The sequence below is a fragment of the Sesamum indicum genome, linkage group LG8 (assembly GCF_026168435.1).
Source record: "Sesamum indicum cultivar Baizhima isolate 11 linkage group LG8, ASM2616843v1, whole genome shotgun sequence".
Classification (NCBI taxonomy): domain Eukaryota; kingdom Viridiplantae; phylum Streptophyta; class Magnoliopsida; order Lamiales; family Pedaliaceae; genus Sesamum; species Sesamum indicum.
This window is the reverse complement of record NC_142664.1, coordinates 2,321,709-2,346,505: the sequence shown is the minus strand read 5'-3', so window position 1 is coordinate 2,346,505 and position 24,797 is coordinate 2,321,709. Positions and strand designations below refer to the sequence as shown.

The 24,797-nt window shown below is 35.4% G+C and overlaps 2 protein-coding genes across 7 annotated transcripts; one reads left to right on the top strand and one right to left on the bottom strand.

Annotated features, from left to right (window-relative positions):
- The first annotated feature begins 7,403 nt into the window (after positions 1-7,403).
- LOC105167449 (zinc metalloproteinase-like protein) lies at positions 7,404-14,124 on the top strand. 6 transcript variants are annotated; one of them, XM_011087180.3, is made up of 12 exons: positions 7,404-7,562; positions 8,293-8,555; positions 9,797-10,006; positions 11,016-11,096; positions 11,204-11,290; positions 11,427-11,522; positions 11,643-11,696; positions 11,915-12,145; positions 12,256-12,869; positions 12,980-13,028; positions 13,099-13,138; positions 13,823-14,124. In XM_011087180.3, the coding sequence occupies exons 2-12, from the start codon at positions 8,319-8,321 to the stop codon at positions 13,969-13,971; spliced, it is 1,848 nt and encodes a 615-aa protein (XP_011085482.1). In that variant the 5' UTR covers positions 7,404-7,562; positions 8,293-8,318; the 3' UTR covers positions 13,972-14,124. The 6 variants fall into 6 exon arrangements, with proteins under 6 accessions (XP_011085482.1, XP_011085479.1, XP_011085483.1 ...); XM_011087177.3 differs by having other exon boundaries at positions 12,220-12,869; XM_011087181.3 differs by having other exon boundaries at positions 12,220-12,869; positions 13,089-13,138; positions 13,823-13,966.
- A 271-nt stretch (positions 14,125-14,395) lies between these two features.
- Positions 14,396-23,091, bottom strand: IBR5 (indole-3-butyric acid response 5). The gene is made up of 5 exons (XM_011087176.3): positions 22,504-23,091; positions 18,846-18,945; positions 17,943-18,000; positions 17,479-17,585; positions 14,396-15,075 (listed from the first exon to the last, which is right to left on the bottom strand). Exons 1-5 carry the CDS (start codon positions 22,747-22,749, stop codon positions 14,753-14,755), a joined length of 834 nt encoding a protein of 277 aa, XP_011085478.1. The 5' UTR covers positions 22,750-23,091; the 3' UTR covers positions 14,396-14,752.
- Positions 23,092-24,797: the final 1,706 nt, after the last annotated feature.

Below are 24,797 nucleotides of genomic sequence, written 5' to 3'. Positions count from 1 at the left end.
TGTACCGGGGGGTCTCCTCAGTCGGCATGCACAAGAGAAAGTTGGTAAGTAAATACGATGCTTTATCATTATTTTTAAAAATTGATGTTAACTATTTTTTTCTTCTATAGGAGACAGAGCACGATCGACCATCCAAGCAGATGGAATTATCCGAGCGGTGCTATAAAGAAAAAGAGGACGACGGCTGGAGCGGGCCAAGGGCGATGGAGGTGGCGGTAAGTACCTAAATTATTACTTTTAATTTTTTTTAATAATTAATTATTCATTAAAAACGCTAATAATTTTGTTTGTTTTGCAGGAGACGTTCTAGAAGATGCTAGAGGATTGTCAGCCTCAGCCCACAGCTGAGGACCACGACGCCCTCGCCGAATCGGAGGCTTTAGTGGTAATGACAGAGCAACAGATGTGGCTGGCTGCAATCAGGGGCAAGAACAAGGACTGAGTATTCAGCCTTGGTTCTGAGGGTCACATCTTCAGTAGCACATTCACATTACCATCGCCACCCCCACAAACACCACCACCATCACCACCGCCACCGTCAAATCCGACCATGGAGGATCGCATTGGTCGCCTTGAGCTCATGATGGCCGAAACCCGCCCATGGAAAATTAATCTATCCATTCCAAAACCCGCCCCTAACCGTTTCAATCGAAAAATAAAAAATTGAATAAATTCAGCATTAGGACCGATTTTCAAAAACAGTTACAATTACCATTCATATATTTCTGTAACGCCGATTGCAAAGACATATTTTTATCCATTCCAAGACCATTCCAAAATTAGCTCCAAATTTGTATCCTGAAAATCGTTCCAACGACAAAAAAAAAAAAAATAACCGTTCAGAAATCAAACCCAAATCCCGTCTTTTTTTATAGTGTAAGCTCTTTAAAGTAAAGTATGGAGTTGCTAACTTATTTCTAAAATTTTAAATATTTTCTTCAAATTATTTAAAAATTTATCATTACTAACATCTTTTAAGCTCCATAATCTTATTTTATCTAAACACTTCATAAATTATTAAAATAAATTCTACATTTTATAAGATATATAAGTTAATAAAATCTTTTAAATAAATTTAGCAAAATAGCAATTACTAAATTTAGGAATACAAAATCATTTTCCGCTTGTGTATATATATGTTACAAAAGGAATAAAATATTATTATGTAATAAGATATATGCCAAATTAGCAAGATGAAAATAATGAAGTCATATCTTTATCTTATTGTTCTTTTATTCTCTAAACAATTTCACTAGACCAATTTAAATCAAATACATTTGAAAATTTCAATTACAAATATTTGGAAGGCTCTCAATAAATAAACATAAATGAGTGGTTCCTCATAAACTTCTAATTTGTCATATTTTAGTGGACAAACTTAAACGTTCCGTTTGCATCCCAACTTATATATTTTGCTATAAACAAAGCACAAAGAAGTAATTAAATAAAAAGAAAACCCTCTACTTTCTATATATATAACTTTTTGTTAATCTTGAAAGGAGGTAGCAAGCATGGCAAGGATGCAGGTGGTGAGCTTCTTGATGCTATTTCTTGTGGTAAGCACTTTTCTCCCAACAACAATTGAGGGCAGAACCATCAATTTTGAATTTCCTGCACATGGTGACCCCAATAAGAAGGTGACCGCAGTCCATGAAAATTCTGGCTCAAGAGGCCCAACCCCTGCAAATTCTTACCAAAGAGGTTGCTCGCCGATCCATCGTTGCCGGTCTGAAAAACATCTATGAGTATGATGGGTTGTGACGTGAGAAAATCATTCGATCTGAAAAACATCTATGAGTATGACGGGTTGTGACGTGATATTGGCGATATCATCATTGTAAGAGAGCAAGTCATTTACTTGTATATATTTATCCTACAAACAGGATAATTATCTAAATTTTTTATTTAAAATCAATAATATATTTCTTCTTATTCGATTCATGCATTTTCTTTTTCTTTTTTCATTGGTCGCGCCACGCTCCACACCCGCAATCATTTTTTCGGTTGTTTGTTATCAAAAAATAAAATTAATATGTAATCAAATGTTTGAAAAAGTAAGAAGCGAATGTTTGTTAATTTTTTAGCTATAAATTTTAGTATAAAATTAGGGATTTCAAATCCCTGATAAGAATCATGTGATTTGTTTGGATAATTCAGTATGGCAAAGTATTTTAAATTTTTCAACTCTTATTTTGAATTTTATTTTGTAAAATATTGATGAATTTTAATTTTTTTTTATATAAAATTATCTGAAATCAGTTCACCAATTTTCTTTTTTTTTTTTTTTAAATTCAAATCTTTTCATCCAAATATAAAAGTTGTGTAAAATGCTTTCTAGCTATTAGATCAGGGTATTTTTGGAATTTAGCGAATCCTATGCCAGGGGAACTAAATGGAAATATTGTTAAACATTTTTTTGACCATATAAGATCAGCATATAATTGGATAACCTAAACAGGTCGAGTAGTCCAATGAATCAATTAGTTCCGTTATTTGCTATTGTTTTTGTATGTGAGGTTAAATTATTAATTATAATTAAAAATTATGATGAATATAAAAAAATATAATTTAGTCCTATAAGTTAAAACGGGTGGCAATTTTGGTCTTGTTCAAATTAAAATTTGTAATTTGATCCTATAACGTTAAAAATTATAGTGATTTTAGTACTTTCCAACCATTTGGCGAAAAATTTTATGTCATCAGTGATGTCGGCACTTAAATTATGGCTTTCGGTGAATTTGATATTTTGACGGTCCAAATTGAAACTTTTAATTATAATTTTGGTCCTATATCTTTACGGGTTGGCAATTTGGTCCTTTAATGGATATAGCGATTTTAATCCTCTATCTTTCAAAATAGCAGCAATTTTGATCCTTAAGTACAATTTGACCATTTTCACCTTTTATGATAAAAGTTGATCATCCTATCACATGCTCTTAATCAGACCTAACATATTTTTGAAATAAAATTAAGCCTCTATATATTTCATACCCTATTTTGACCTCCGGTTTCGAACTCTCGATTTTATAGATTTCTTCTAACCACACTACTACAATAGATGGTTAACAAGTACTTGGCTCATTCAACAACAAATGTAGTAAGATGTCTACAATGAACCAAGATCCGGGATGGAATACCAGTAAGGAGAGATTAATCGAGTAAATTTTTGAAACACTACCAATATGTTTGGGTTTATTTTTAACTTGTTTTGGTGTGTTCTGTGGAGATAGAGAGAAAAATAAAGATAAATACGTATGTGTTAGAGATAGTGTGTATGTTTGGATTTATTCTTGGAGATAATATAAAATAAGGACAAAATGCATAAAACCCTCCTATGTTTTAGAAAATATGCAAAAAACACCCTCTTGTTTTCATAATAGGCTAAAAACCCCCTCCTATTTTGTTTTAGTCAGCAAAAAATCCCCATTCTGTTAGCAACTAACGGGAAGTGGAGGAGACGCGCGTCTGCTGCGTTTAGTAGTCATTTTTTGCAGTTTAGGTTCATATTTAATGACACTTTGGACTAAAATACCGTTTTATAGGTCTATATAACATACAAAGGGCTTTTTGGCTTATTTTGTGTGTTTCTTTTGTCATTTCTCACCTTAAAAAACAAGTATTAAATTTTGCCATATTAAATTTAAATTAAAATATTAAATTATATTTAATTTTTTTAATATTAAATATTAAACTAAATTATATTTAAATTCAAATAATTTTATAATTGGTTAATTATTAAATCTAAAATTATTTTTAATTAATTAAAATATATATTTAATTACAATAATTATTATTATAATTAGTATTAATTAGCCAAAATATTTAATTATTATCATTATTTATATTCTTAATTAACTAAAATATATTTTAATTAATATAATCAAAATTAATTAAAAAATTAAAAAAAAGAAAGAAAAACTGCAATTTCGCCCCTTTTTCGCTGAAAACTTGTCGTCCGAACGAATTTCCTACGGCCAATGGTACCATTCGAATCCTCTCTTCAAGACGAACATTTACATACCTTCAATTTGAATTTTCGTCAATCATAGAGAGTGGGCTCAAGTCACGACCATCGAACATGTTTGTCGTCGATTCGTCTTCGTCCGGTCGAATCTCCATCTCAAACCACCACCATCAGACTCATCTCTTCCAGACGCTTCTAACGAGACCGTCTCACTCAATTTGATAAAGAATTTACGGAGACACGAGGATTTTAACAAATAAGCGCCGCCGGCGACGCGAATTGGGGGGGGGGGGGGGAGCCGGGGTTGTGGGGTGGGGTAGTTATTTTTTTTTAAAATATATAATAATAATATACTTTTAAATTTTTAAATTATTTATATATAATATAAGTTAAATAATTTGTTGAATCAAGACCTTTTATTTTTTTAAAATCTAACGGTTGAGATTAATTTATTAGATCTAACGATCAGTATTTGATCAAAGAAAATCAAACGGTCATGAAAATAAGAAAAATAATATATAATATGTAAGGGTATAACGGTCATTTTCTAAAAAATTTAACACCGGTAGTTGGATTTAACGGAGAGGGAAAATTGAGTTGAGTTTTACAAAACACAGAGGGGCTGTTAACCTATTCTTACAACAAGAGTTTTTTTTTGCAGACTTTTTAAAACACAGGGGGTTTTATGCATTTTGTCCTATAAAATAAGTATGGTATGTTTGATGTTGTTTAGTGGGAGACAAAAAATGCTGTTCATTGTCACATCATGTCTCTTTTATATATATTTATATATATGTATGAGTATGTATATAATTTTTTTAGTTGTATGTCCTATAATTGGTGTAGACTTTTGTTGACCAAAAACAAATGAGGCACTGTTTCAAAACATCTCAAAACACCACCAAAACTTCCAAAACAAATCAACGCAAACATTTACCATGTTTTTCGAGATGGGCCAAAAATAAAACCAAACACTATATAACTTTTTGGTGATAACATTTTACAGTAACTATTGTTGTTCCAATATACTGATACCTTGTCTGCTAGCAAATTCATGTTTTGTGCTTAAAGTTTGGATCTTTTTGTCAGTTGGGCTTATATGATTTCAATCTAAGAACACGAAAAGGGTGCTGGTCAACAATATATAATAGTATTGGTAAGTGTGGCACATCACACAATCAGTCCAAGCACTGTATTATCCAACTCATCACGATTCAGCCTTGAGATTATATTCATGCAGTCTTTTCTCAAGATGACATTCTGTTAGCCCTCCTATACGCCAAACAAACACCTCATGATCTACCCCAACATTCAGCCCGACCAGCACCAGCAGCATGGATAAAACAACAAGTCCTCTAAGCTAAAAACACAACCTCAAAATTCTTGGCGACAATCTCCCCTCCCCCCCCCCCCCCATCACTGTTTGAGAAACAGCAACGTCAAAGTTGATTTTGACAAACTCGCTAGGAGGAGCATGCCAACGAGATTTGTTACGCTGGGGCGATGTCAAAGGAACTAGTCTAGCACTAAACTCTTTAAATTCGGAAAAACATATGTTAGCCAAAAGCACGATAACCGAAACCTGTTGGCCTTTTCCTTCCTTTAGCAACTTGTTTTATTCTTCCAAATTGCCCAACAGATCAGCAGAAACCAGTCTGATTCTTTCGGGGACAAGGTAGTGCAGGCTAGATGTGCAAGCAACTATATCTCGCAGAAACGATCCTCCACGATAGAAAGGATAATGCGACTTGTCAGCCGCATGAGCAGGTAACTAAGATGTGATCAGGAGACTCACCAGCTCGGGTACAAAGGCGGCAGTGATCAGAGACCTCAACTCTACTACTCACCAGTTGTTCAAAGTCGGCAGAGCACATGATTTCCAGCTGAATATCTTCACTTTATTAGGAACTTTGCTATGCCAATCCGAAGGAAATCCGCCCAACGAGGAAGGTGCACCTGATTTTGAAAGTTTACATTCAAGATGGTGGCCGTTGTTCACCGTCAAACAGCCTCTGGAGTCCGAGTGCCAAATTAGTCTATCATGTCTGCCAGGGGAGTAGCTAGAATCAGTCAAGAATCCGATGGGTGGAAAAGCTCAGAGATAATGCTCTGAATTCCCTTCTTTAGGATCATGATCAATGAGTGAAGAAACTTTCAGCTCTGCTGGAGAGTTAGACATCCGAATAGCGGGTGCTACACAATAGGCCACGCCTGTTTGGCTAACAAGGCATCATTAAAAGTTATGAGCTGCCGAAACCCCAAGCCACCAGCACCTTTACGCCTCCAGCAAATCCAATGAGTCCGGTGATCTCTTTTGTTATTTCACTGAAAATTACTACTTTAACCATGCTGATTTAAAGAAAAAGACGTATGAAAATAATTTTAAATTCGAGAATGGGTAAAGTAAATCATTCATAGGGCATATTGGTCCGTAAAAAATATTTTCGAAAATTCTAAGATATATCAGTATGGATTTTTTTTTTTTTTTTTTTTGCATTATACATATATTATAGGTACTGTGTTATACACAAAACAAGTTACTGCCAATATTTTGTTAAAATTATATAGAAAATTTGTATTTTTTTGGCCTTTTCTCTCTTGAAACTTGAAAAAAAAAAATGGATGCATTAGACCAAATCTTGAAAAGGGAGAAAAATTATTATTTTTCCCCTTCCAATGAAAATTTCCACCAATTTTAACGACTTTACTAGAGGAAAGACCAAAAATGCCGAAAGATATAATAGTTTGAAAACTAAAACTGTAACCTCAAATTATTTGAGGACTAAAAATGCATAAGTTATTGTTTATGAGGATCAAAATTGCAATTATCCCAACTTTGATCATTTTAAAAAAATTTAGGGACCAAAATTGATGAGGTTAGAACATGGGATACTAAAAATGATTTAGGCTAACATAAAGGCCCAAAATGAATTCTCTTAACTTAGGCTAATGTAGTTGTAGAGGACCAAGAAAATTCATCTCAACTGTAGTTCGAACTGCTTGTAAATCGATTTGACTCATCTTTTACCTCTAATTTTAAATATAATTTGCAACCTTTTATTAGAAACAAAAATAAAAAGCAATCATAGAGTTCGGATTTCTTAGTGTCTTGTTGTGTTTTATAAAAGTAAATAGAGAAAAATAAAGATAAATAAGTATGTTAATATGTTCTTAGCAACGTTTATAATCTTTTGGGATAATTACACTTAGACTTCCTGTGGTTTGAAAAATTACACCTAAATGAAAGCAAATCTGAAGAGTGTTAGATTTAATTTTTCAAACCACAAAAAATGTATATGTAATTATACTAAATTTAGGGGAGAAAAGTGTAATTATTTCTAAATGTTTAGTCCTATTGGTTTAGATTCCAGATTGTTCCCCAACCATTGCGTCAGCCCACACATTTACATGAGCGCCAATCGCTTACGTTAGTAGCCTCTCTGCCTGGTCATGCTAATGTACGCGTCCCATCTCTTGTCTATATATATTTCATTTTTGATATTTTGTTTCCCATATTTGGTTTCCTCTTCGCTCTTATTGTAAACCCGCTGATTCTCTGTCTTGAGAAAGAAGAAATCATCAGATAGTCGAGATTGAGGTGAATTCTTTCGACCTTTTTAATAGAAAATGAATTACTGAGTTGTTGATTGTCTGGGGAATTGCTATTAAGGTGTGAAAATTTGATCTTGAATTCTCTGTTGTACAGTTCTCTGGGTTGAATTTTTTATGATATCATTTCTTGTGAAAATTCTGGTTGCGAAATCGAGGTGAATTCTCTAGATTTTTTGGTCGAATGTGATTTTATGAGTTGTTGATTGTCTAGTAAATTACTTGATTGAGGTGTTTGATCTTGAATTCTGTGTTGTATTGTTCTCTGTGTTAAATTTTGGCGATGTTATTTCCTTTTTTTTTTTTTTTGAAGGTTTTGACTCGTTTTCCTTTCAACTGGAGAAATTCGAATTTGTTCTAGGTTTTGAAGTTGAGCCAGTAGCATTTCAATTTCGAAAAGTGAGTTGACTGCAAGTTGTGATTTTGTCTTGTTTTTACTGATCGGATTTTTCAAAGATTAAAGCTCTATTATCTCTAGTAGAGTATGGATAACTCTATGCACATAAGAAATAATAATCTAATGAAGTAATTGAGTAGAATCAATAGTTATGGATTGATGATCCTAAAACCTACTGTTGGTTGTTGTAAAGATTACTGGCTTGTTTTCAATTATTTTCTTGGGTGGGTGGGGGTGACGGTTGCTACTTGTATATTGTTGTGAAAAGGAGAAGCTCTTTTACTGTAGTAATACACTTCAGCTTTTTGATTCATTGCCTTAGGCCCCGCCTGGTTGTTTAGACAGAGCATGGAGCAGCAGCAGGATTTGCATAGTTGCTTGGTTATATGGAGAGGACAAAAGTTTGTTGTTGAGATGAATCCAAGTGCTCCTCTGAAAGAGTTGGGTGAAAAGTTACAAGAACTCACAAATGTCAAGGCCGATACTTTGCGGCTACTTGTTCGCATGGAGAAAAGTTCGAAATTGCTATATCCTTTTTCTAATGAGCACTCTTGTTTAAGCTTGGATTCAGCATCAGTTCTTAAGGTTCCAGAACTTATCCATACTCCATATGCCATCTGTAACATCTTATTGATGAACTCTTAATTTGTCTAATATGCGCTCGACTAGGTTTTAGCTTTCCATAGCTGAACACCTTTAATCGTGAATTCACAATTGATTTGGTAAGTGTCTGAGGACAATGCACAAAGGTAGCTTGACGAGCGGCACTCTAGCGTAGAGGAACAGTGCTGAAAAGATGAGAAAATTGTTGGAAAAAGTGCAGAGTGTGAAACATGAACTGTACCATTAATTTAATATTGGCTTGCATGTCATTTTCGTATTTTGGCCACTGAGTTAAATCAGATGTTGAAAGCCAAAACAAATGAACTAATAATTAATTTTAACTAATTGGTTCTGAGTTGTAAGTTTTAATAATTTTCTGCCAAAATTTTGGAATTTTCTCCCTGAAATGAGGTATGCATGGAAAATTTTCACTTTCAGATTAGATTTCCTCAGTTTAATGCACTTTGCTAGTCCAATAGCTGTGAATTTTATCTCAATTCTTCACTCCTAAAACACAATTGTTGGATGAGTTACTGTTCGCAGTTTATAATTTGTATAGTAAGTCCAAAAAGATGGGATAGAAAATATTTTTAACTTTTAACTGGTTATGTACCAAAGTGTTGTCCCCTGGTAAAACTTGGTATATTTGGTGGAACAGACTGGTCTAAAGTATATTCCCCTCCACAAAATTCCAGTTTTACTGGGCCGAATCGAAATACCTAATTCAACAAGCAAGAATTGGTATCTGAATGTCTAGTTTTCCAGCATATAATCTTCTAAGAAAGTTTGTTACCATAGTACAGCAGTAGCCGCATCAAGAATTGATATGATGACATGGAAGCCATAGGTTCATGTAGGTAACTTCTTGGATCTTGGTTTAGGATGCTTGGGACTAATTGTCTTACCACTTCCAGGTTCTGCAATAAGTGGAGTCTTGTTGAATGATTATGTTCTTATAGTGAACAATAAGTTATTAGCATTAATACATGGAAGTGTGAAATTGCATGTATCTAGAACAGATCATGTATATGTACTGTGGTACCACTTTGGCTGATAACACAGTTTGCCATTAATTTCTCTTACAGTTTTTTCATATTGATTAAGCAAATGTTAAACTTATTTATTGAGACACAATTAAAGACCTGAAGGGAGTCCCACGATTTGCGTTCTCTTGCAACTGACCTTTGCTTTCATAACAGTTAGTTATTTGCTTTTTCTTTCAGGGAAGGTCTATTAGAATGATGGGAGTGCCCAAAAATGAGGTGGATGAAGTCCTAGAAAATGCAAAGGTGGATCTCAGGATTGCTGGATTTGATGAAGAAGAGAAAAGATTAAAGCAGAGAAATGGAGATGGGTCCTATGCCTTGCCAAGACTTCCTCAAGGACCTTATATTTTTGGTGATTTCCGAACACTTAGTCTTCCTGGAGTAGAGGTAAAGTTTTAGAAATCTCCTTCATTTGCTATTTTATTTATTACATAATCGACTTTCACTAGTTTAATTATGCTATCGTGGACCATTGGATGGAACCTTGGTTCACAAGTTTATTGGACTCTAGTGATGTTATTCTTTCTGTCCGAACTTCCTTCAGTGGTGCAAACAACTCTTCTGATAATATCAAATTTGTAGTTTTGGCTGGGAGATGTGTTGGCATGAGTACCTCCATACTTACATAGCATTGAGGGGGAAAATGTGAGATTAAAGTTTTCTAGTTCTCTTAACCTGCTTAAATAGCGTCTCTGTTTCCAGCTTAATCCGCTCGAAGAAGTCTACATAAACCCAATCTGTGTTTTGATGATTCTCAGAATTGTGGTTCATCTAGGAAGACTCTCTCTCGCTATATACTTCTGTTTCAAAGATGTAAATGATTTGATAATAGAAAATGCAATCCACAACATGGAAGTTGCGTGTTAGTTGGGATTTATGCACTTCACAGTTCACAGACAGGACCTAGAGATGTTATTCATTGTTTTCACCTTCGAATTTCTGCTTCGTTTACTTTCACCCAATATCACAAACATGGAAACATGAATTAATCTTGAGAATTTGGGAAACTATTTTTAAATTCTTCTGGGTCTTCATGCATGATTTAGAAAACAAATTTGTTTTGTGCTTAGATAATCATGAAAAAATATAGGACTCTCATATCTTGGCATGTTTAGTTTATCGGAGGTCCAGGCTAGGATTCTCTTAATTTCCTTGTTATGCTGAAGGTCTGGGTTGTATCTTGCTCTTAAAAGGTTGGTAAAAGTTTTCTGTGATACATCAACCAGATCTTAACTTCTCCATGCTACTGGCCTCATTATTATGCTAACTGATCCACTTTTTCTTTTAGCATCCAGCACATTATAGAATCACCCCACTATCCATCAATGAGAAAAGTAATTACACTTGAGAATGCGAATATTAACGAACTGACCTTGACCTTGTCTGGCGATGGCAGTTAAATCCTCCTGCATCAAGGGCCCTAGAATTGCTGCATAGGCTTGCTTCAGATCCAGGAATTGTTGCAATTATGAATAAGGTATATCCAAATGTATTTCTATTATTTGTTTGTAATTTGTGTGACAAACCTCTTTTTGAACTTTTTACCAGTCGTGATAAGTTCTCTTTTCATTGGACTTCTTAAAGCATCGTTGGCGGGTGGGAATTTTGACTGAGATGGCACCAGTTGGTTATGTTGGAGTGAGTCCTAAGTGCATCCTTGGTTTCAACAAGGTGAGGTTCTTGAGAAAATGTTTCATTCTATTGCAAATAATCTTCACGTGTCCCTTTAGGTGCTCTCCTCAAATCTCCTGTATCCTTTTTCAGTTATCATTTCTTTCTCAAGTTATTTGTGGATGATTATGTGTAGAATCATGGAGAAGAGATATCACTGAGACTTCGAACTGATGACCTCAAGGGTTTCCGGAAATATGAAAGCATTAAGAAGACTCTTTTGCATGAGCTAGTACGTTTACTTAAATTTACTCTACCAAAAAGAATGAGGTGTTTGTCTTTATCTTCCTCATGTTAACAGCTACTACTTCCAAAAGAGCTGAATATCATTCAAATTTTATCATCTTTCTAGGCACACATGGTGTTCGGTGAGCATGATGCAAACTTCTATGCTCTGGATAAACAGGTAATGCTTATTATCCTTTCTATATCCCATCTGCGTAGATCTAGGATATATATGTGAACACATGTCTGTGTATGTGTATATAAGTTGTGCATTTTTACGTGTGTCTGTGTATGCTCGCGCAACTGCTTGTTTCTCAATGAGCTATCTTCTGGAAACACTCTGTCGTAAGTTGAAGTATGCACTCAGGGTCACAGTTGATGTATATTTTGATTTAACAGCTTAACGAAGAAGCTGCTACCCTTGATTGGTCTAAATCAAAAGGCCATACTTTGAGTGGGATCACCCATTCACGATATTATGAGGAAGAGCTCGGCATCAGGAGCCATGTAACTTCATCACAAAAGCTTGGAGGACAGGCTCATATTCTTCAAAATGCTCGTGCTGCTTCAGTAAATGCAGCTTTGGAACGTTTAGCCAATACATCTACCATGCTGTCAAGTTCATCTGAGGTACGTGAAAGCAACGAAACTCTGATGATCATTGTTTGGTTTGCCCAAAGCCTAATTTAATTATAACCTTGAAGGAGAGGGTAGACTCTTACGGTACAGATGGGGTGCAGGAACTGACTGCTGTGCCAGATCCTGTGGTCCATGTCAATCAGAAAATCGCTGAGCCTGATCCTGATGACTGCGAGGATCATGAATCTATGGTTCTCGAGCCTTCTGTGGAGTCCAGGGACAGCCATATGTTAACAGATACTGCTTTAGAAATTGAGAGATATGAAGTATCTAATCCTGAGAATTCAGGGTTTAGTCCTATTGGACCAAATTCCAATGGGGAAATACAAAGAAGTGTTGCCATTCTGGAACCTGAACTTGACGATTCTGGAGAAGAACCAAATGATCTGAGATTTCAGAACAAAGCTCGAGTTGATCAAGTGGACTTCCTTATGCCCACAAGTACGGAGTTGCCTAGTCACATCAGTAGTGCTCCTGGTGAACCTCATTCAAATGATTATCTTGCAGAAGAGATGCAGACAGAGTATGATCCTGGCAAGGCAATACCAAGGATCCAAAATGTCGAACCTGATCCTGATGATACAGAGCTGCAGATAATCCAAGACCCTGTTACTTTGTTTTGTGGTCGCCTGCAAAGTGCAATTCAATCACTAAAATCCGAAGTTAAGCCCTCCGAGACTGGAACCGTCCTACAAACTTTGATTAAGATAATACGGTAGACCTTGTATCTGAGTTAGTTATTTTTAGTTCTTCATTTGACTTTTGTTTATGTACTTTTTGCATTGAAAGCTTTACATAAAACTCCCTTTTTCTAAATGCCTGCAGTAATGTGATTGAACACCCGGATGAAGTGAAGTTCAAAAAACTGAGAAAGGTACGGTATGGCAGTTTTCTAATTCCATACTTTCCAGGTACCTTCTAACTTTGTTCTTAGCTTGCTGCAGGCCAACCCAATGATACAAAGGAACATTATTACTTACAAAGGTATTGATTTCACCTGGAATTTGGATATCACTCACTTTCCATAGCATATCTGGATTCTTGTTGGATAACCATAATAATAATATTGCCGCGATAGTGAGTCTGCATGTTTGTCATTTCTGGCAACTCTCAACTCTCCGGAACCATGCATATTAAATTTCCGTGTGGAAGGGTGAAACGCTTTAAAAGTTCCACTTGGTGTAGGATTCAGGTGTTGGAGATCGCTTAATAATAATTACAAGAGCAAAACATCCTCAGAGCCTCTAGAGCAATAATTACTTTCGAAAAGCTAGACCTTAAAAAGGAAGCATGAGAAATAGGTTGGTCTCAACCAACTCTTGGTATCTGAACCCTGGGCTAAATAGACTACAACAGCATTACAACACACTCGTTTAAGATATCTGAAGCTTACCCTTATTGGTGCATCTATGCGATGATGACTCTTTAATTCTTTGTTCCATGCATTGTTCTGCATTAGTATGTCTACTATGCACGTTTGATTTTGTTGACTATGGAAAGTTTTCTGTATCTTCAACTTGTGTATAAGGGTGCGACAGCCCGGCATTTTGATTTCATGGTATTGCCAATATCATTTCTCCGGGAATTTGAGTGGATTTAGAAAGTGATTTATTCGCACACCGTCTCTCTGACTATCAGCCTTTTAAATAGCAAATTCACTTCTTGCAGCGGCTGTTGACATTCTCAGACTGATTGGCTTCTCTGAAGATGTAATTATGGACGAATGGGGAAAGGCTGAAGCCTTCCTGATGTTAAAGCGAAACGATCCAGGCTTGTTGTGGCTCGCCAAATCATCGCTTGAAACATATGCTACATGATGCATGACTTTTGAATAGAAATGGAATAACACTGTCAATGCACACAACAGCAGCAAATAAAGAGATTGGACTTTGCGGTCTGAGGTTGTAATATGTGCACACTGGTTTGATACTATCTGTAATTTCAAATATAGTGATCTTTAAGTAACTTCACTGTTTTCCTTCTATGGACTGTTAGAAATCTGATTTTTAGAGTTTCATTCAAACCAAGTAGATCAAATTTTATCTCAGCCAAAACTGCCCAATAGCATCCTCATATGTAAAATTCTTGCCACGAAATTTTCAGTAAGAAACCAGATGCTGCAGAAATGTCTGCTAGTCATTACAAAAATGTGAACGATTTATATCTAGACAATCCACCGGTGGAGACGACGTATTCTGTCATTCATGAAACAGGTAATAGCTGATTATCTGATGCCGATAATTATAGTAGGAGGAAATTTATAAGCTTATGAGATAATACTGATAGTCATCCAGAAATAGTTCACTTGAGTAAGGGAGGCAAGGCATTGTAGCTGGTCCTTTATACTGTCCAAACAAACATCATTGAACAACTCAAATTCATTAACACAAATCCTGAAGGGATTGCATGTATATAGACTCAGGAATGAGGTGTGGTGTTGTCTAATACACTCCAGTACATCACAGGCTCCACGGGACCTCGGCGATCAGTATTTCCACCTTGCATAAGCTTTCATGTAGAAACTTAAGGGCTGGAGACGAACCTGACCTTCAACCAATGACTCTGTTTTAATGGAATGTAGGATCAGAAGCTAAATCGTCAAGAACCATCCATGGTGATATCGTTAACAGCAGGAGTATTTGTGTTGGTTTTAAAAGAAGCATCATCTGAAGTGTTCTTCTGAGTTGGCCCAGCTCCAAAAGTAAATTCCTGAGGAGGGATATCAAGTTGGGGACGGGAAAATATTGAGGCACCGCCAATATTACTGAAAACAGGAACAGGAATTGGTGGATCGTTTGGCCTTGAGAAGCCAAAGCTGAAGGATCCCAGACTGGAAGGCGATAGGTTCGGCATGCCGATACCGCTGTTCTCGATTGAACCAAAAATCTTTTGCTCATATGCTTGTAATTGCTGGTAGACGTCTGAAAGGCATCAAAGAGAAACATGTCAGGGGTTTAAATTATGCAGGACAGAAATTGCAACTACAATTGTGATGAATGCAGCTATGGTTAAAAGAAGTCCATCCATCTCAATCTCATCTGAGACAACATTTTGATGCAGGATAGCGTAAGCATCATGACTGTTATATGCAAAGCTGGAAATACATCCAATCAACTATTTATAATTAATCCTCATCTAATGAATGTATTAATCCAAATAACTAGCTTCTGACATATTTTATTGGGTTAACAATTTCACAGTTTTGAAGAAAAGTTATTAAAAATATTTACACTCTTAACTATCTTTCAGCTGCATTAACATATCCGCCACCACAGAATTCTCTATCTCCCATCCCTATCCATTACTTGCTGGCTACAATCATCGTCTTCCACCACCCACTAACCATTCCCACTGCCTATGGCCACCACCACAACCTTTTCCACCACTCCATGATGTCCTTCTCACAACTGTCAGTATCACCACCATACACTTTATGCACCATCACATCAACATATGTGATGCAATGTGGAAATTCGATGCGATAATTTTCGAAAAACATGGGATACTTTACAGATAGGATACTAAGTATGAATAAATAAAGTATTAAATCAAATAGCATATATATACATACATGTGCATAAATACTCTAATATTTTCCATTATTGGAGAAACGGTTACTCATGGAAACATACATGTAAAACATCCAGAGTAGCCAATTCATATTTGAGTCCTTTCAAAATGATTTTACTGGCCTATTAATTATTTAAGGAAAATGATCCAGCATACAATATTCAGAAAATAAAGTTAGTTAAAGCATCATAGCAATACATCCTTAATACCAAAGTCAAAATGCTAATTAGAGTCATCATCCTAAAGTTTGAATAAGAGCGCTGCCAGTTAATTTTTGACACAAAAACAAAATTGCCTCATAATTTTGCTCTTCACAACAGTGGTTTAGTTTTTCATTTGTATCAAATAGACTTCCACCACTAAAACAAGAGCAAAACAGAATACGGTACCAAGTCCCAAGATCTTACCCAGCTTCAACTCCCAAAGTGGTTTACACTCACCAGATCTAATAACCACCACAAAGTCCCGCAGGCCCAAAAACTGTTTCCAATTAACATTCTCCTTACAGAACTGGCCCAATCAATTTGCCCTGGCAACAGGTGTCCTTCCTCACCACCCAATACAATGATCTATAAATTAGTGGCTGGAATGTTGATCTATGTTTTACATATTTGGGGAAGGTTTGAACCCAGCTCCAAGTCATAACCTCAGTGTGCTGAATTCACATGATGGTCTGTCAAGCGTGTTCATTTGTTGTGTGTGTGTGATTCACATACACTAACCTCTTTATATAGTTTGTTCTTTTTTATTTTTCTCTGACTTATTCTATTCATGGTAAATAGTGTGAAAAAGAAAAAGAACTGTGGGCAATTCAGTTCTGGCTGATGTAAAAGAAATGGGAAAGACCTAGACCTAAGAGTATTAGAGAGAGAAACAATATTTTACCTCAACTTGGAGGCACACCCCTACCCTTTCTGATGTCTTGCACTAAACTCTAGCCAAGCCCAATATAAGGCTGCTCGACCAATCACAATTCTGAAGATGGAACTCTATTTTGATGGTGAATTATACAGCTGGTAAATTTGGCAGACAATCTAAAAGGGATTGGATTCCAATCTATTCCACTCTTCAGTGGAAACAAAATGGAGCATGTACTAATCTCACGTTCTTCTCCTTCTTTCCCTCTAAATCATACTGAACCTTAGTTTTTGTTCGATTGACAACCAAGGAGGAGGGTGACAATTCTGAGGTTTAATTAGGAAGATCTTTTTATTTAACTTTTAAGGGTATGGTATTCATGTTATTTTGTGATTCCCTGTGAGTGTATAATTTTTGACTCAGTTTGATAGCAGATATATGAATGGAAATTGATTTCTGAATTCCATTTAATCTGTATAGCCGGATATCACTGCATTTATTTCAGATAAATCTAACCAAATTAGATCCTCAGAGATAATAGTAGACAAACCCAGTGGTCCAAGTTAGACCCCATTTATGGATCCTGAACTGTATTTGCTATCTCAGTTCTTTGAAGAAGGAACTTAACTTCAACTACATGGTAATCTACCAGTCTAAAATCCTTTGGCAAATTACTCAGCACACCCGCTACTGTTAAAATCACCTATTCTTCAAATCCTAGGACCTAACAGCTCAAAGAATATGGATTGACATTTCACTGATCAACCTCTTCCATCCAACTGTAGGATTGTTGTAACCACTTTAAGCAATTACTATTCAGTAAAATAAATTCTTTGATGGTTAGATTATAGATGATTGGAGCTTATACAAACTAGCAAGGCAGAGTTTGACTAAACCTTGATTTAGTTCAACTGAAGGTCTGCGTTCTTTCACCCATCGATAACTCTCGGCAAGTTTCCAACCTTTGCTTTTCATCAAGTAAGCCATTACTATAGCAGGCGACCTATCAAAAAACAATAAATGCACATTAAAGGAACTGATGATGATCTTCATTCAGAAAAGTTGAATTATAGCACCTAGAAATAGAGATTATTGCAAGTATACAAGTTTCTTGCAATTAACTAGATCCTTTTTTCCCTGTTGACAGCATGCCACTGGGGTCATTGCCTCGCCTACTAGATAACGATTGGCCAGCATACTATTGCAGTCTTAAATACTATACAAGAAAATGATCTGACCTTTGCAAATACACCAATCCCCATGAGAAAACAGTAACTAACAATCAAACAGAAATGACTAACCAAAAAAGAAAGAGCAAAATAAAGCAGACATGAGCCCCAGATTGTGATAATAAATTCACCTGTTTTTGCCAGACATGCAGTGCACGAGCACCCGAGCCCTATCTTTTTCGCATTGTTCTGCACAACGCATGCCAGCAAAATAAGGTGAATAATGATACATAGAGAATGTGACTTGATGTCATTTAGTGAATATCAAGTCCACCCACAAATGATGCATTACATCAAGACCCTGTGGCATCTTTTGAATATATGATGTGCAACTGTAAGAGGCACAGAAAAGAAACATAAACATCTGGTCTGAAACAAAACAGAGCCAGCATATCCTGTAGCCATTTATTTCTATAAAAGAAAATCATTTTCAGGTTCGAGTCGATCCTTATCAGTTTCCTTAATTTTTTACGCTAGATACATCATTCATCACTATTTCTGGTACTTCGAGTGATTTGACATGTGTTTGATGAAGTAGATATCCATGAAACATATTTTCTGTGTCAGCCTTATTAATTATGATAATAATATATATATATATATATATAGAGAGAGAGAGAGAGAGAGAACTGAAATGCTGTGTTTTGCAAGATTTTGCAGCATACAGAGACATAAAAGAAAATATATAGATGAAACTCATCAAAGCAAGACAAGAATAAGAAGATGACTAAGAAGAATGAGAAGAAACACAATAATAATAATGAAGACATCTGTTGCTTACAACACAAATAAAATTTAAGAGCATGGCAACTTGTGCTGTTAAGGAATTTACTGCACCATTTCAGCAAAAATCAAAAGCATTTAAAAAGAGTACGAATGAAACTTTTCATTCCTGGACTCTTTGTGCCATCAATAACGCAAGAACAGTGTATCAGAATAATTAACAAAGTTAACCTTCTAAAAGGCAGGAAATAAACTCTGAAGAAAGAAGAAAAAATGCAGACATGTATTAGTATTAAAGTTGAAGGACTCACCAAGAAATTGAATTGCATCATCAAATGGCAATTTTTGTTCATATTGGAGACAGTGGTATGTAAACGAGTTTTTGTACAAATTTTGACAAGCAGGCACAGTCTGCACCAAATAAACTTCTGTTAAAGGAATGAAAAATCCTTATAAGAAATGATCAACTTAGTCACAGCAAATTGGTGGCAAGTTGGTGGATAGGAGTAAGATTTCAAGGGCTGCATACATTCGCAACTACTAGTTGAATAAGGGAAGTCAATTTTCAAAAGTAAAAGTAAATCCAATTGTATTATTATTCCGATTAAGCTTCCTTCCCATTAATCTGGAAGATTTGGAGATACTAACCAGAGGGAAATATTTAAGCATTAATATTCAAAAAGATGTCTTCTTCCATGGTTCAGAATAGAGAACAAGTGATTAAGTATTTCTAATGTTGACTCTGAAAAGATTGATCATGCGCACTTTTCACCAAATCAAGAAAGTTTACATGAAAATTCCATGCAGTTGGGTAATTACATCTTCAGTCACATGCTAGCAAAATAAAGAAAATTAGGAGTTTCCACCAATAAACACAAGTCTCGATGTGAATCTAACACCAACCAGTTTTCTCATGAAAGTGAAAGGTTACACAAAAATAAGTGCACTAATGTGAGTCTTTACATGAATAAGAGACTTGTTTACCTCATTGCAGATAAATTCGTAACTTTAACAGAAGAAAGAAAAGGAAGTCCCATTAAATGTAATCTTTCTTTTAACAGGGTATAAGCATCATAAGAGAAGTATTGTCCCTTAAATAGTTCAGAAACAAGACGTAGACCTGTAACTACCATGTTGTTTAAGTTTAGGTAGTGTAAAAGACTAGGAAAATCAGCAAAGAGAAAACTGACATGATTAAAACGATAGCCAACCAGGCAAACATAAGGGCCCCCCCATCAGATAAAAATATTATGATTGCCATTACATGTTACACTAGTCAATCAGTTAAACAAACTTAACAAGATTAGAGAGGACACATGTTATTCAAATAGTAAATGGACTAATGTACCAGGGTCCTCCTTGGTAATTTTAATAGATACCAAACTTTAAAAATGGTGTACTTCTCACATCACTCTGATAAGGTAAAATTCCCCCAAGTCACTTGATAAGGTTAAATTCACATCTCAACTACCTATGGTAACCACTGCTTATCTGAAAAGGCCTGATTATTTGCTTGCTCACTACAATTATGGCGTGGCAAGAAACAGGCAGCTTCCAGTATGCCCATAGACGGCCTTCAGAGTGCACTCCCATACACAACTCCAAAACTATTCACTACCATCTTTGCCAAGAAAAAGTTCCATGTCTAGTACTTTATATATTTCTTCCGGACCAAGCATATCACAGTCAATAATGTACCTGACTAAGATTCTCTGCACCTGGCCAGGCTTTCACGTTTTAAATAATTCAATCTGATGAAACCTAAGAAAATCAGAAAGAAAAATACCTTTTTAAGTGCCTTGCACCATCTTGAATTTCAGAGAGAACTACCTACAAATCACCCTTTATTATCTCAAATCCCAAATCTTTTGACTTATCAACCTTACACTAAATCAAATTACTTCTACAAACCAGCAATTCTGAAAGGTCTTCATAGCATGTACAAGAACTCCAGCCTAGTGCAACGAACCTTAATAGCAAACCGTTGCAGGCGGCAAATCCAATTTCAAGAAAAGCCTCTGATCCTTATTTGAATATTGCAAAGGCAGAAACCACGGCTATCACAGGACTATTGGAGTTAGTAGAGAATAGAACAGTATGCTACAAGAATGCTCACAATTTTCTCTCTGTTATTTTCATCACTTATTGACAGGAAAAGACTTAACATATAACACTCTTGCACTCCCCAGACACCAAGCATATCACAGACAATAAATACTAGCCTAAGTTTCTTGCATGAAACTTTGAAACAGACCCTATTAGCAGAGTTTCTCAGTCCTGCTTCTCCATTTTAGATATTCCAATCTGACAAACACAGAATGTCAGAGACAACTACTCTCTAAGCATGCTCTTCTATCTTGGATTTCAGAGAGCACCATTTTCCAAGAATCCTTTATTTATGTTCAATCCTGAATGTTTTGAACTTTCAACTAAGCAGTGATAACGTTACTTTTAGATTAATAGTGTGTCCAATAACTCCAGTTCAGTGAAAGCAACATGGTCATTGAAAATCCACGCAGACCACTACTCTACAAAAGTCTCTAATGCTTACATCGATAATGACCACGGTCAGGAGACTGAGACGGGAACTATTGCAGGAGTGCACATGTTATTGGAGAATAGTAACAATTTTTAATCTGCATTTTGTTCGCTTACCTACCATTCTTCCTTTTACCCATGTCAAGTCTTTTCCTGAAGTTTCCTCGACAAACAACCAATATGCTGCATGTAAATTAAGCATTGAGGTCTCAGGAATTGTGGACTTGTCACTTGATATCAGAAAAGAAAAACCAGAAAGAAATATGACCAGCTGCATTTTTTATTGTGGAGTGCAATGAACTGTAATGCTTGCTGAAAAAGACACAGAGAATACAATTTATGCGTCATCCATATTCTATCCCATCTTCCTTATCACAGGTGTATTCTTCTGCTAAGTAATCTAATCATCACTCTCCTCACCTAGTAACCTACCACCCTGCTCCCTAACGCTCACCTCGCCGCTCCAATAAAAGAGGAAAAAACCGAAAAGGGGCAAAACAGAAACTAGACTGAGATCAAAGCATGGGACAAAAACAAAAAGAACAGAAGTAAAGCTTATTTCTTGGTGAATAACGAATTAAGTCATCACTAGAGTACAACACAAATTCTCCACGGAGAGAAAGATACTCCGTATCACTTCTATTGCATCATTTATGGAAACTTTTCAATGTCTAAAGAAGACAAGACAAATAATATTATGAAAAAAATCCAAGCAGATAATTAAAAGATGTCTCGAGTAAAATATTCACATAGCTCGTAAATGGTTGTGCACATCCTCTATGAAAATGGGACTACAAAAGTTACAACCTTTCTCTGTCGCATTCCCCAAACATTCTTCTGAAATGCAAATAAGGCACAATACTATGGATTACCCATAACATAGTTCTTTGTCCAAAGAAATCATTCTCATGCAAGTCAAAACTCCTGTTAAAGTCAAAATGCGAACGCCTTAAGCCTTGACTTGAATCTTACCCAGAGGTTATTACTATAATAGATGGAGAAAAACAATAGAACAGCGCCAAAATGACAACAGAAAGTTCAGAAGCTTCCACTATTCAGCAGCTATTTTATTGTATTTCCAAGTAAAAGCCTAATTTAGGAGCTCTGCACCAATTGATTTTTCTTTTTCCTTTTCTTTGCTTGCAAGAAAAAAAGTGAACAACTTTAAATCTGTACAAGCAGTCCAATCGTCAACTTCCTCACTTCAGAAAAATCAGAATTCAACTTAAGACTCGATCCTGTCATTATACTCTGCTACACAATATGAAATAAATTTCATATGCTACTACACTCAATCATACACGTTTAAACATTACCAAGACAAATTGACGGAAATAAACCGAATCAATAAATGTTTAAGCTTTGAAGTACCAAAAATTATTAAGGGAAAAAACATATAATCACACACAAACACAGAGAGAATCCTTTTACATTGAGGACCCGGGTGATGCCCTGAGTCTTGAGAAGCTCAGCGCGGGCAGCATTGTCGTAGCTGCCCAAGTAAAGGAACTCGGGCAAGATCTCCGACGGGAAGGCGCTGAATTGGACGGAGGACGCGGCGGATTTATCGGAGACAGCGGGCATGCGGTGGCCGCAGACGCCGCACACCTCCCCCTCCTCGTATTTGTGGTAGTGCCCACAAACCCCACATGGATTCTCCCTCTCCCTCTTCCTCATGATTGACTGTTTTGATGAATCAACTCTGCTTACTGTTCAATCAAAGCTCTTTTATTGGAATCTTGACGTCGGAAAGGGTTTGATTGGGAATAATACTGGGATTTGTGGGAATTTTCTGAAGTAATTTAGAGATGGGAATCCGGCTATACTCTGAGCAAACTGAATAATTTTCGGTGATTAATATGTATGTGTTTATAGATATACTACATATATGTATGTATGTATGTATTTATGTACATAATTCATGTATGCCTATAATTTATTCTACATATTTGTATACACAGCTTCATGTATACGTAAGTATAATCCTCACTAAGGCAAGAAATGAAGCCAACTCGTACGAAAGGCGAGTATGTTAATGAAGAGGGGATTTTTTGCTGTATTTTATAAAATATAAAGGGATTTTATACTATTTTACTAAAATACAGGAGCGTAAATGGATCATATGGTTAATGACGTGACGATATATGATATGTATAATATGGATACACATTCACATATGTGTATATACATGGACGTATATATACATGTATGTGTATGTGTGTATTGCTAAATAAAGAACTTGATGTTTAAGCAGATGAATCTGCAATGATGAGAGTTGCCATTGACTCACAATTGCAAGGGCAGAACTGTCATTACATACTTTGAGTGACATCAGCCATGTTGATCATGACAATATCTAATCTTTTATGGGATGTGTTATTGTTGCAATTTTTATATATTAATGTAAGTGGTAAGAACGAACTATTTTTCAGTAAAATAATTGTGTGTAAGATTTTCGGTGCCAACATATGGATTATAGCAATGGGTACTACGTAAAAAACCCTGTAAGCAACGTATGGTTGATGGGGTATAACATAGGTTTTATAAAACTCAACCAAAAACACATCGTTAATAATTAATGAAAGGTGCATTACACGTGCTTTTTGTATGTGGGGGTATTTTATAAACTATTTTTTATCTTTTTCTTAAGGTTTTTTACTAAAATATCCTTTTCATTTTTATTTTATTTGTGTATTTTTTATAATTTAAATTGAAATACTAAGTTATATTTAATTTATTTAATATTAAATATTAAATTAAATTATATTTAAATTTATAATTGTTAATTGTTAAATCTAAAATTATTTTTAGTTCATTAAAATATATATTTAATTACAATCATTGTTATTATAATTATTCTTAATTAATTAAAATATTTAATTATTATAATTATTTAAAATATTCTTAATTAACTAAAATATATTTTGATTAAATTTATTAAAATTAAAAAAAATAAAAAAACTGAAGTGGCCCCCTTTTTCACCGGAAACTTGTCTTTAAGTTTCTGGGGCCGTCCAAATGAGTTTTTCGACCGCAGTGGTACCATTCTAATTCTCTTTTCAAGAAAATATTTTCATACCTTCAATTTGAATTTTCGTCAATCAGAAAAACTGGGCTCAAGCCACGGCCGCCGAACATGTTTGCGTCAATTCATCGTCGTTCGGTCAAATCTCGATCGCAAACCACCACCATCAAAATTGTTTCTTCAAGACGATTCTAATGAGACTGGCCTCACTCGTTTTGATAAAGCATTTGGGGAGATCTAATGGTTTAAAAAATCCACCGCCGCGATGGAAATGATGGTGGGGGTGGGGGCAGCAGGGGATAAGGGGGGTGGGGTTAGGTTGGGGTGGGTAGTTAGTTTCTTTTATATACAAATAATATATTTTTAAGTTTAAACTATTTACATATAATATAAGTTAAATAATTAGTTGAATCTAGACCTTTCATTTTGAAAATTCAACGGTTGAGATTAATTAATTAGATCTAACGATCAATATTTGATCAATGAAGATCCAACGATCATTAAACTAAGAAATAATATATATTAAGTAAGGGTATAACGGTCATTTTATAAAAAAAATGAACGGCATTAGTTAGCTTTAACGGAAATGGGGCGATTAAGCTACGTTTAAGAAACACGGGGATTTTTAGCCTATTTTTAAAACAAAAATGAGTTTTTAGCCGATTTTTAAAAACACGAGAGGGTTTTATGAATTTTAGCC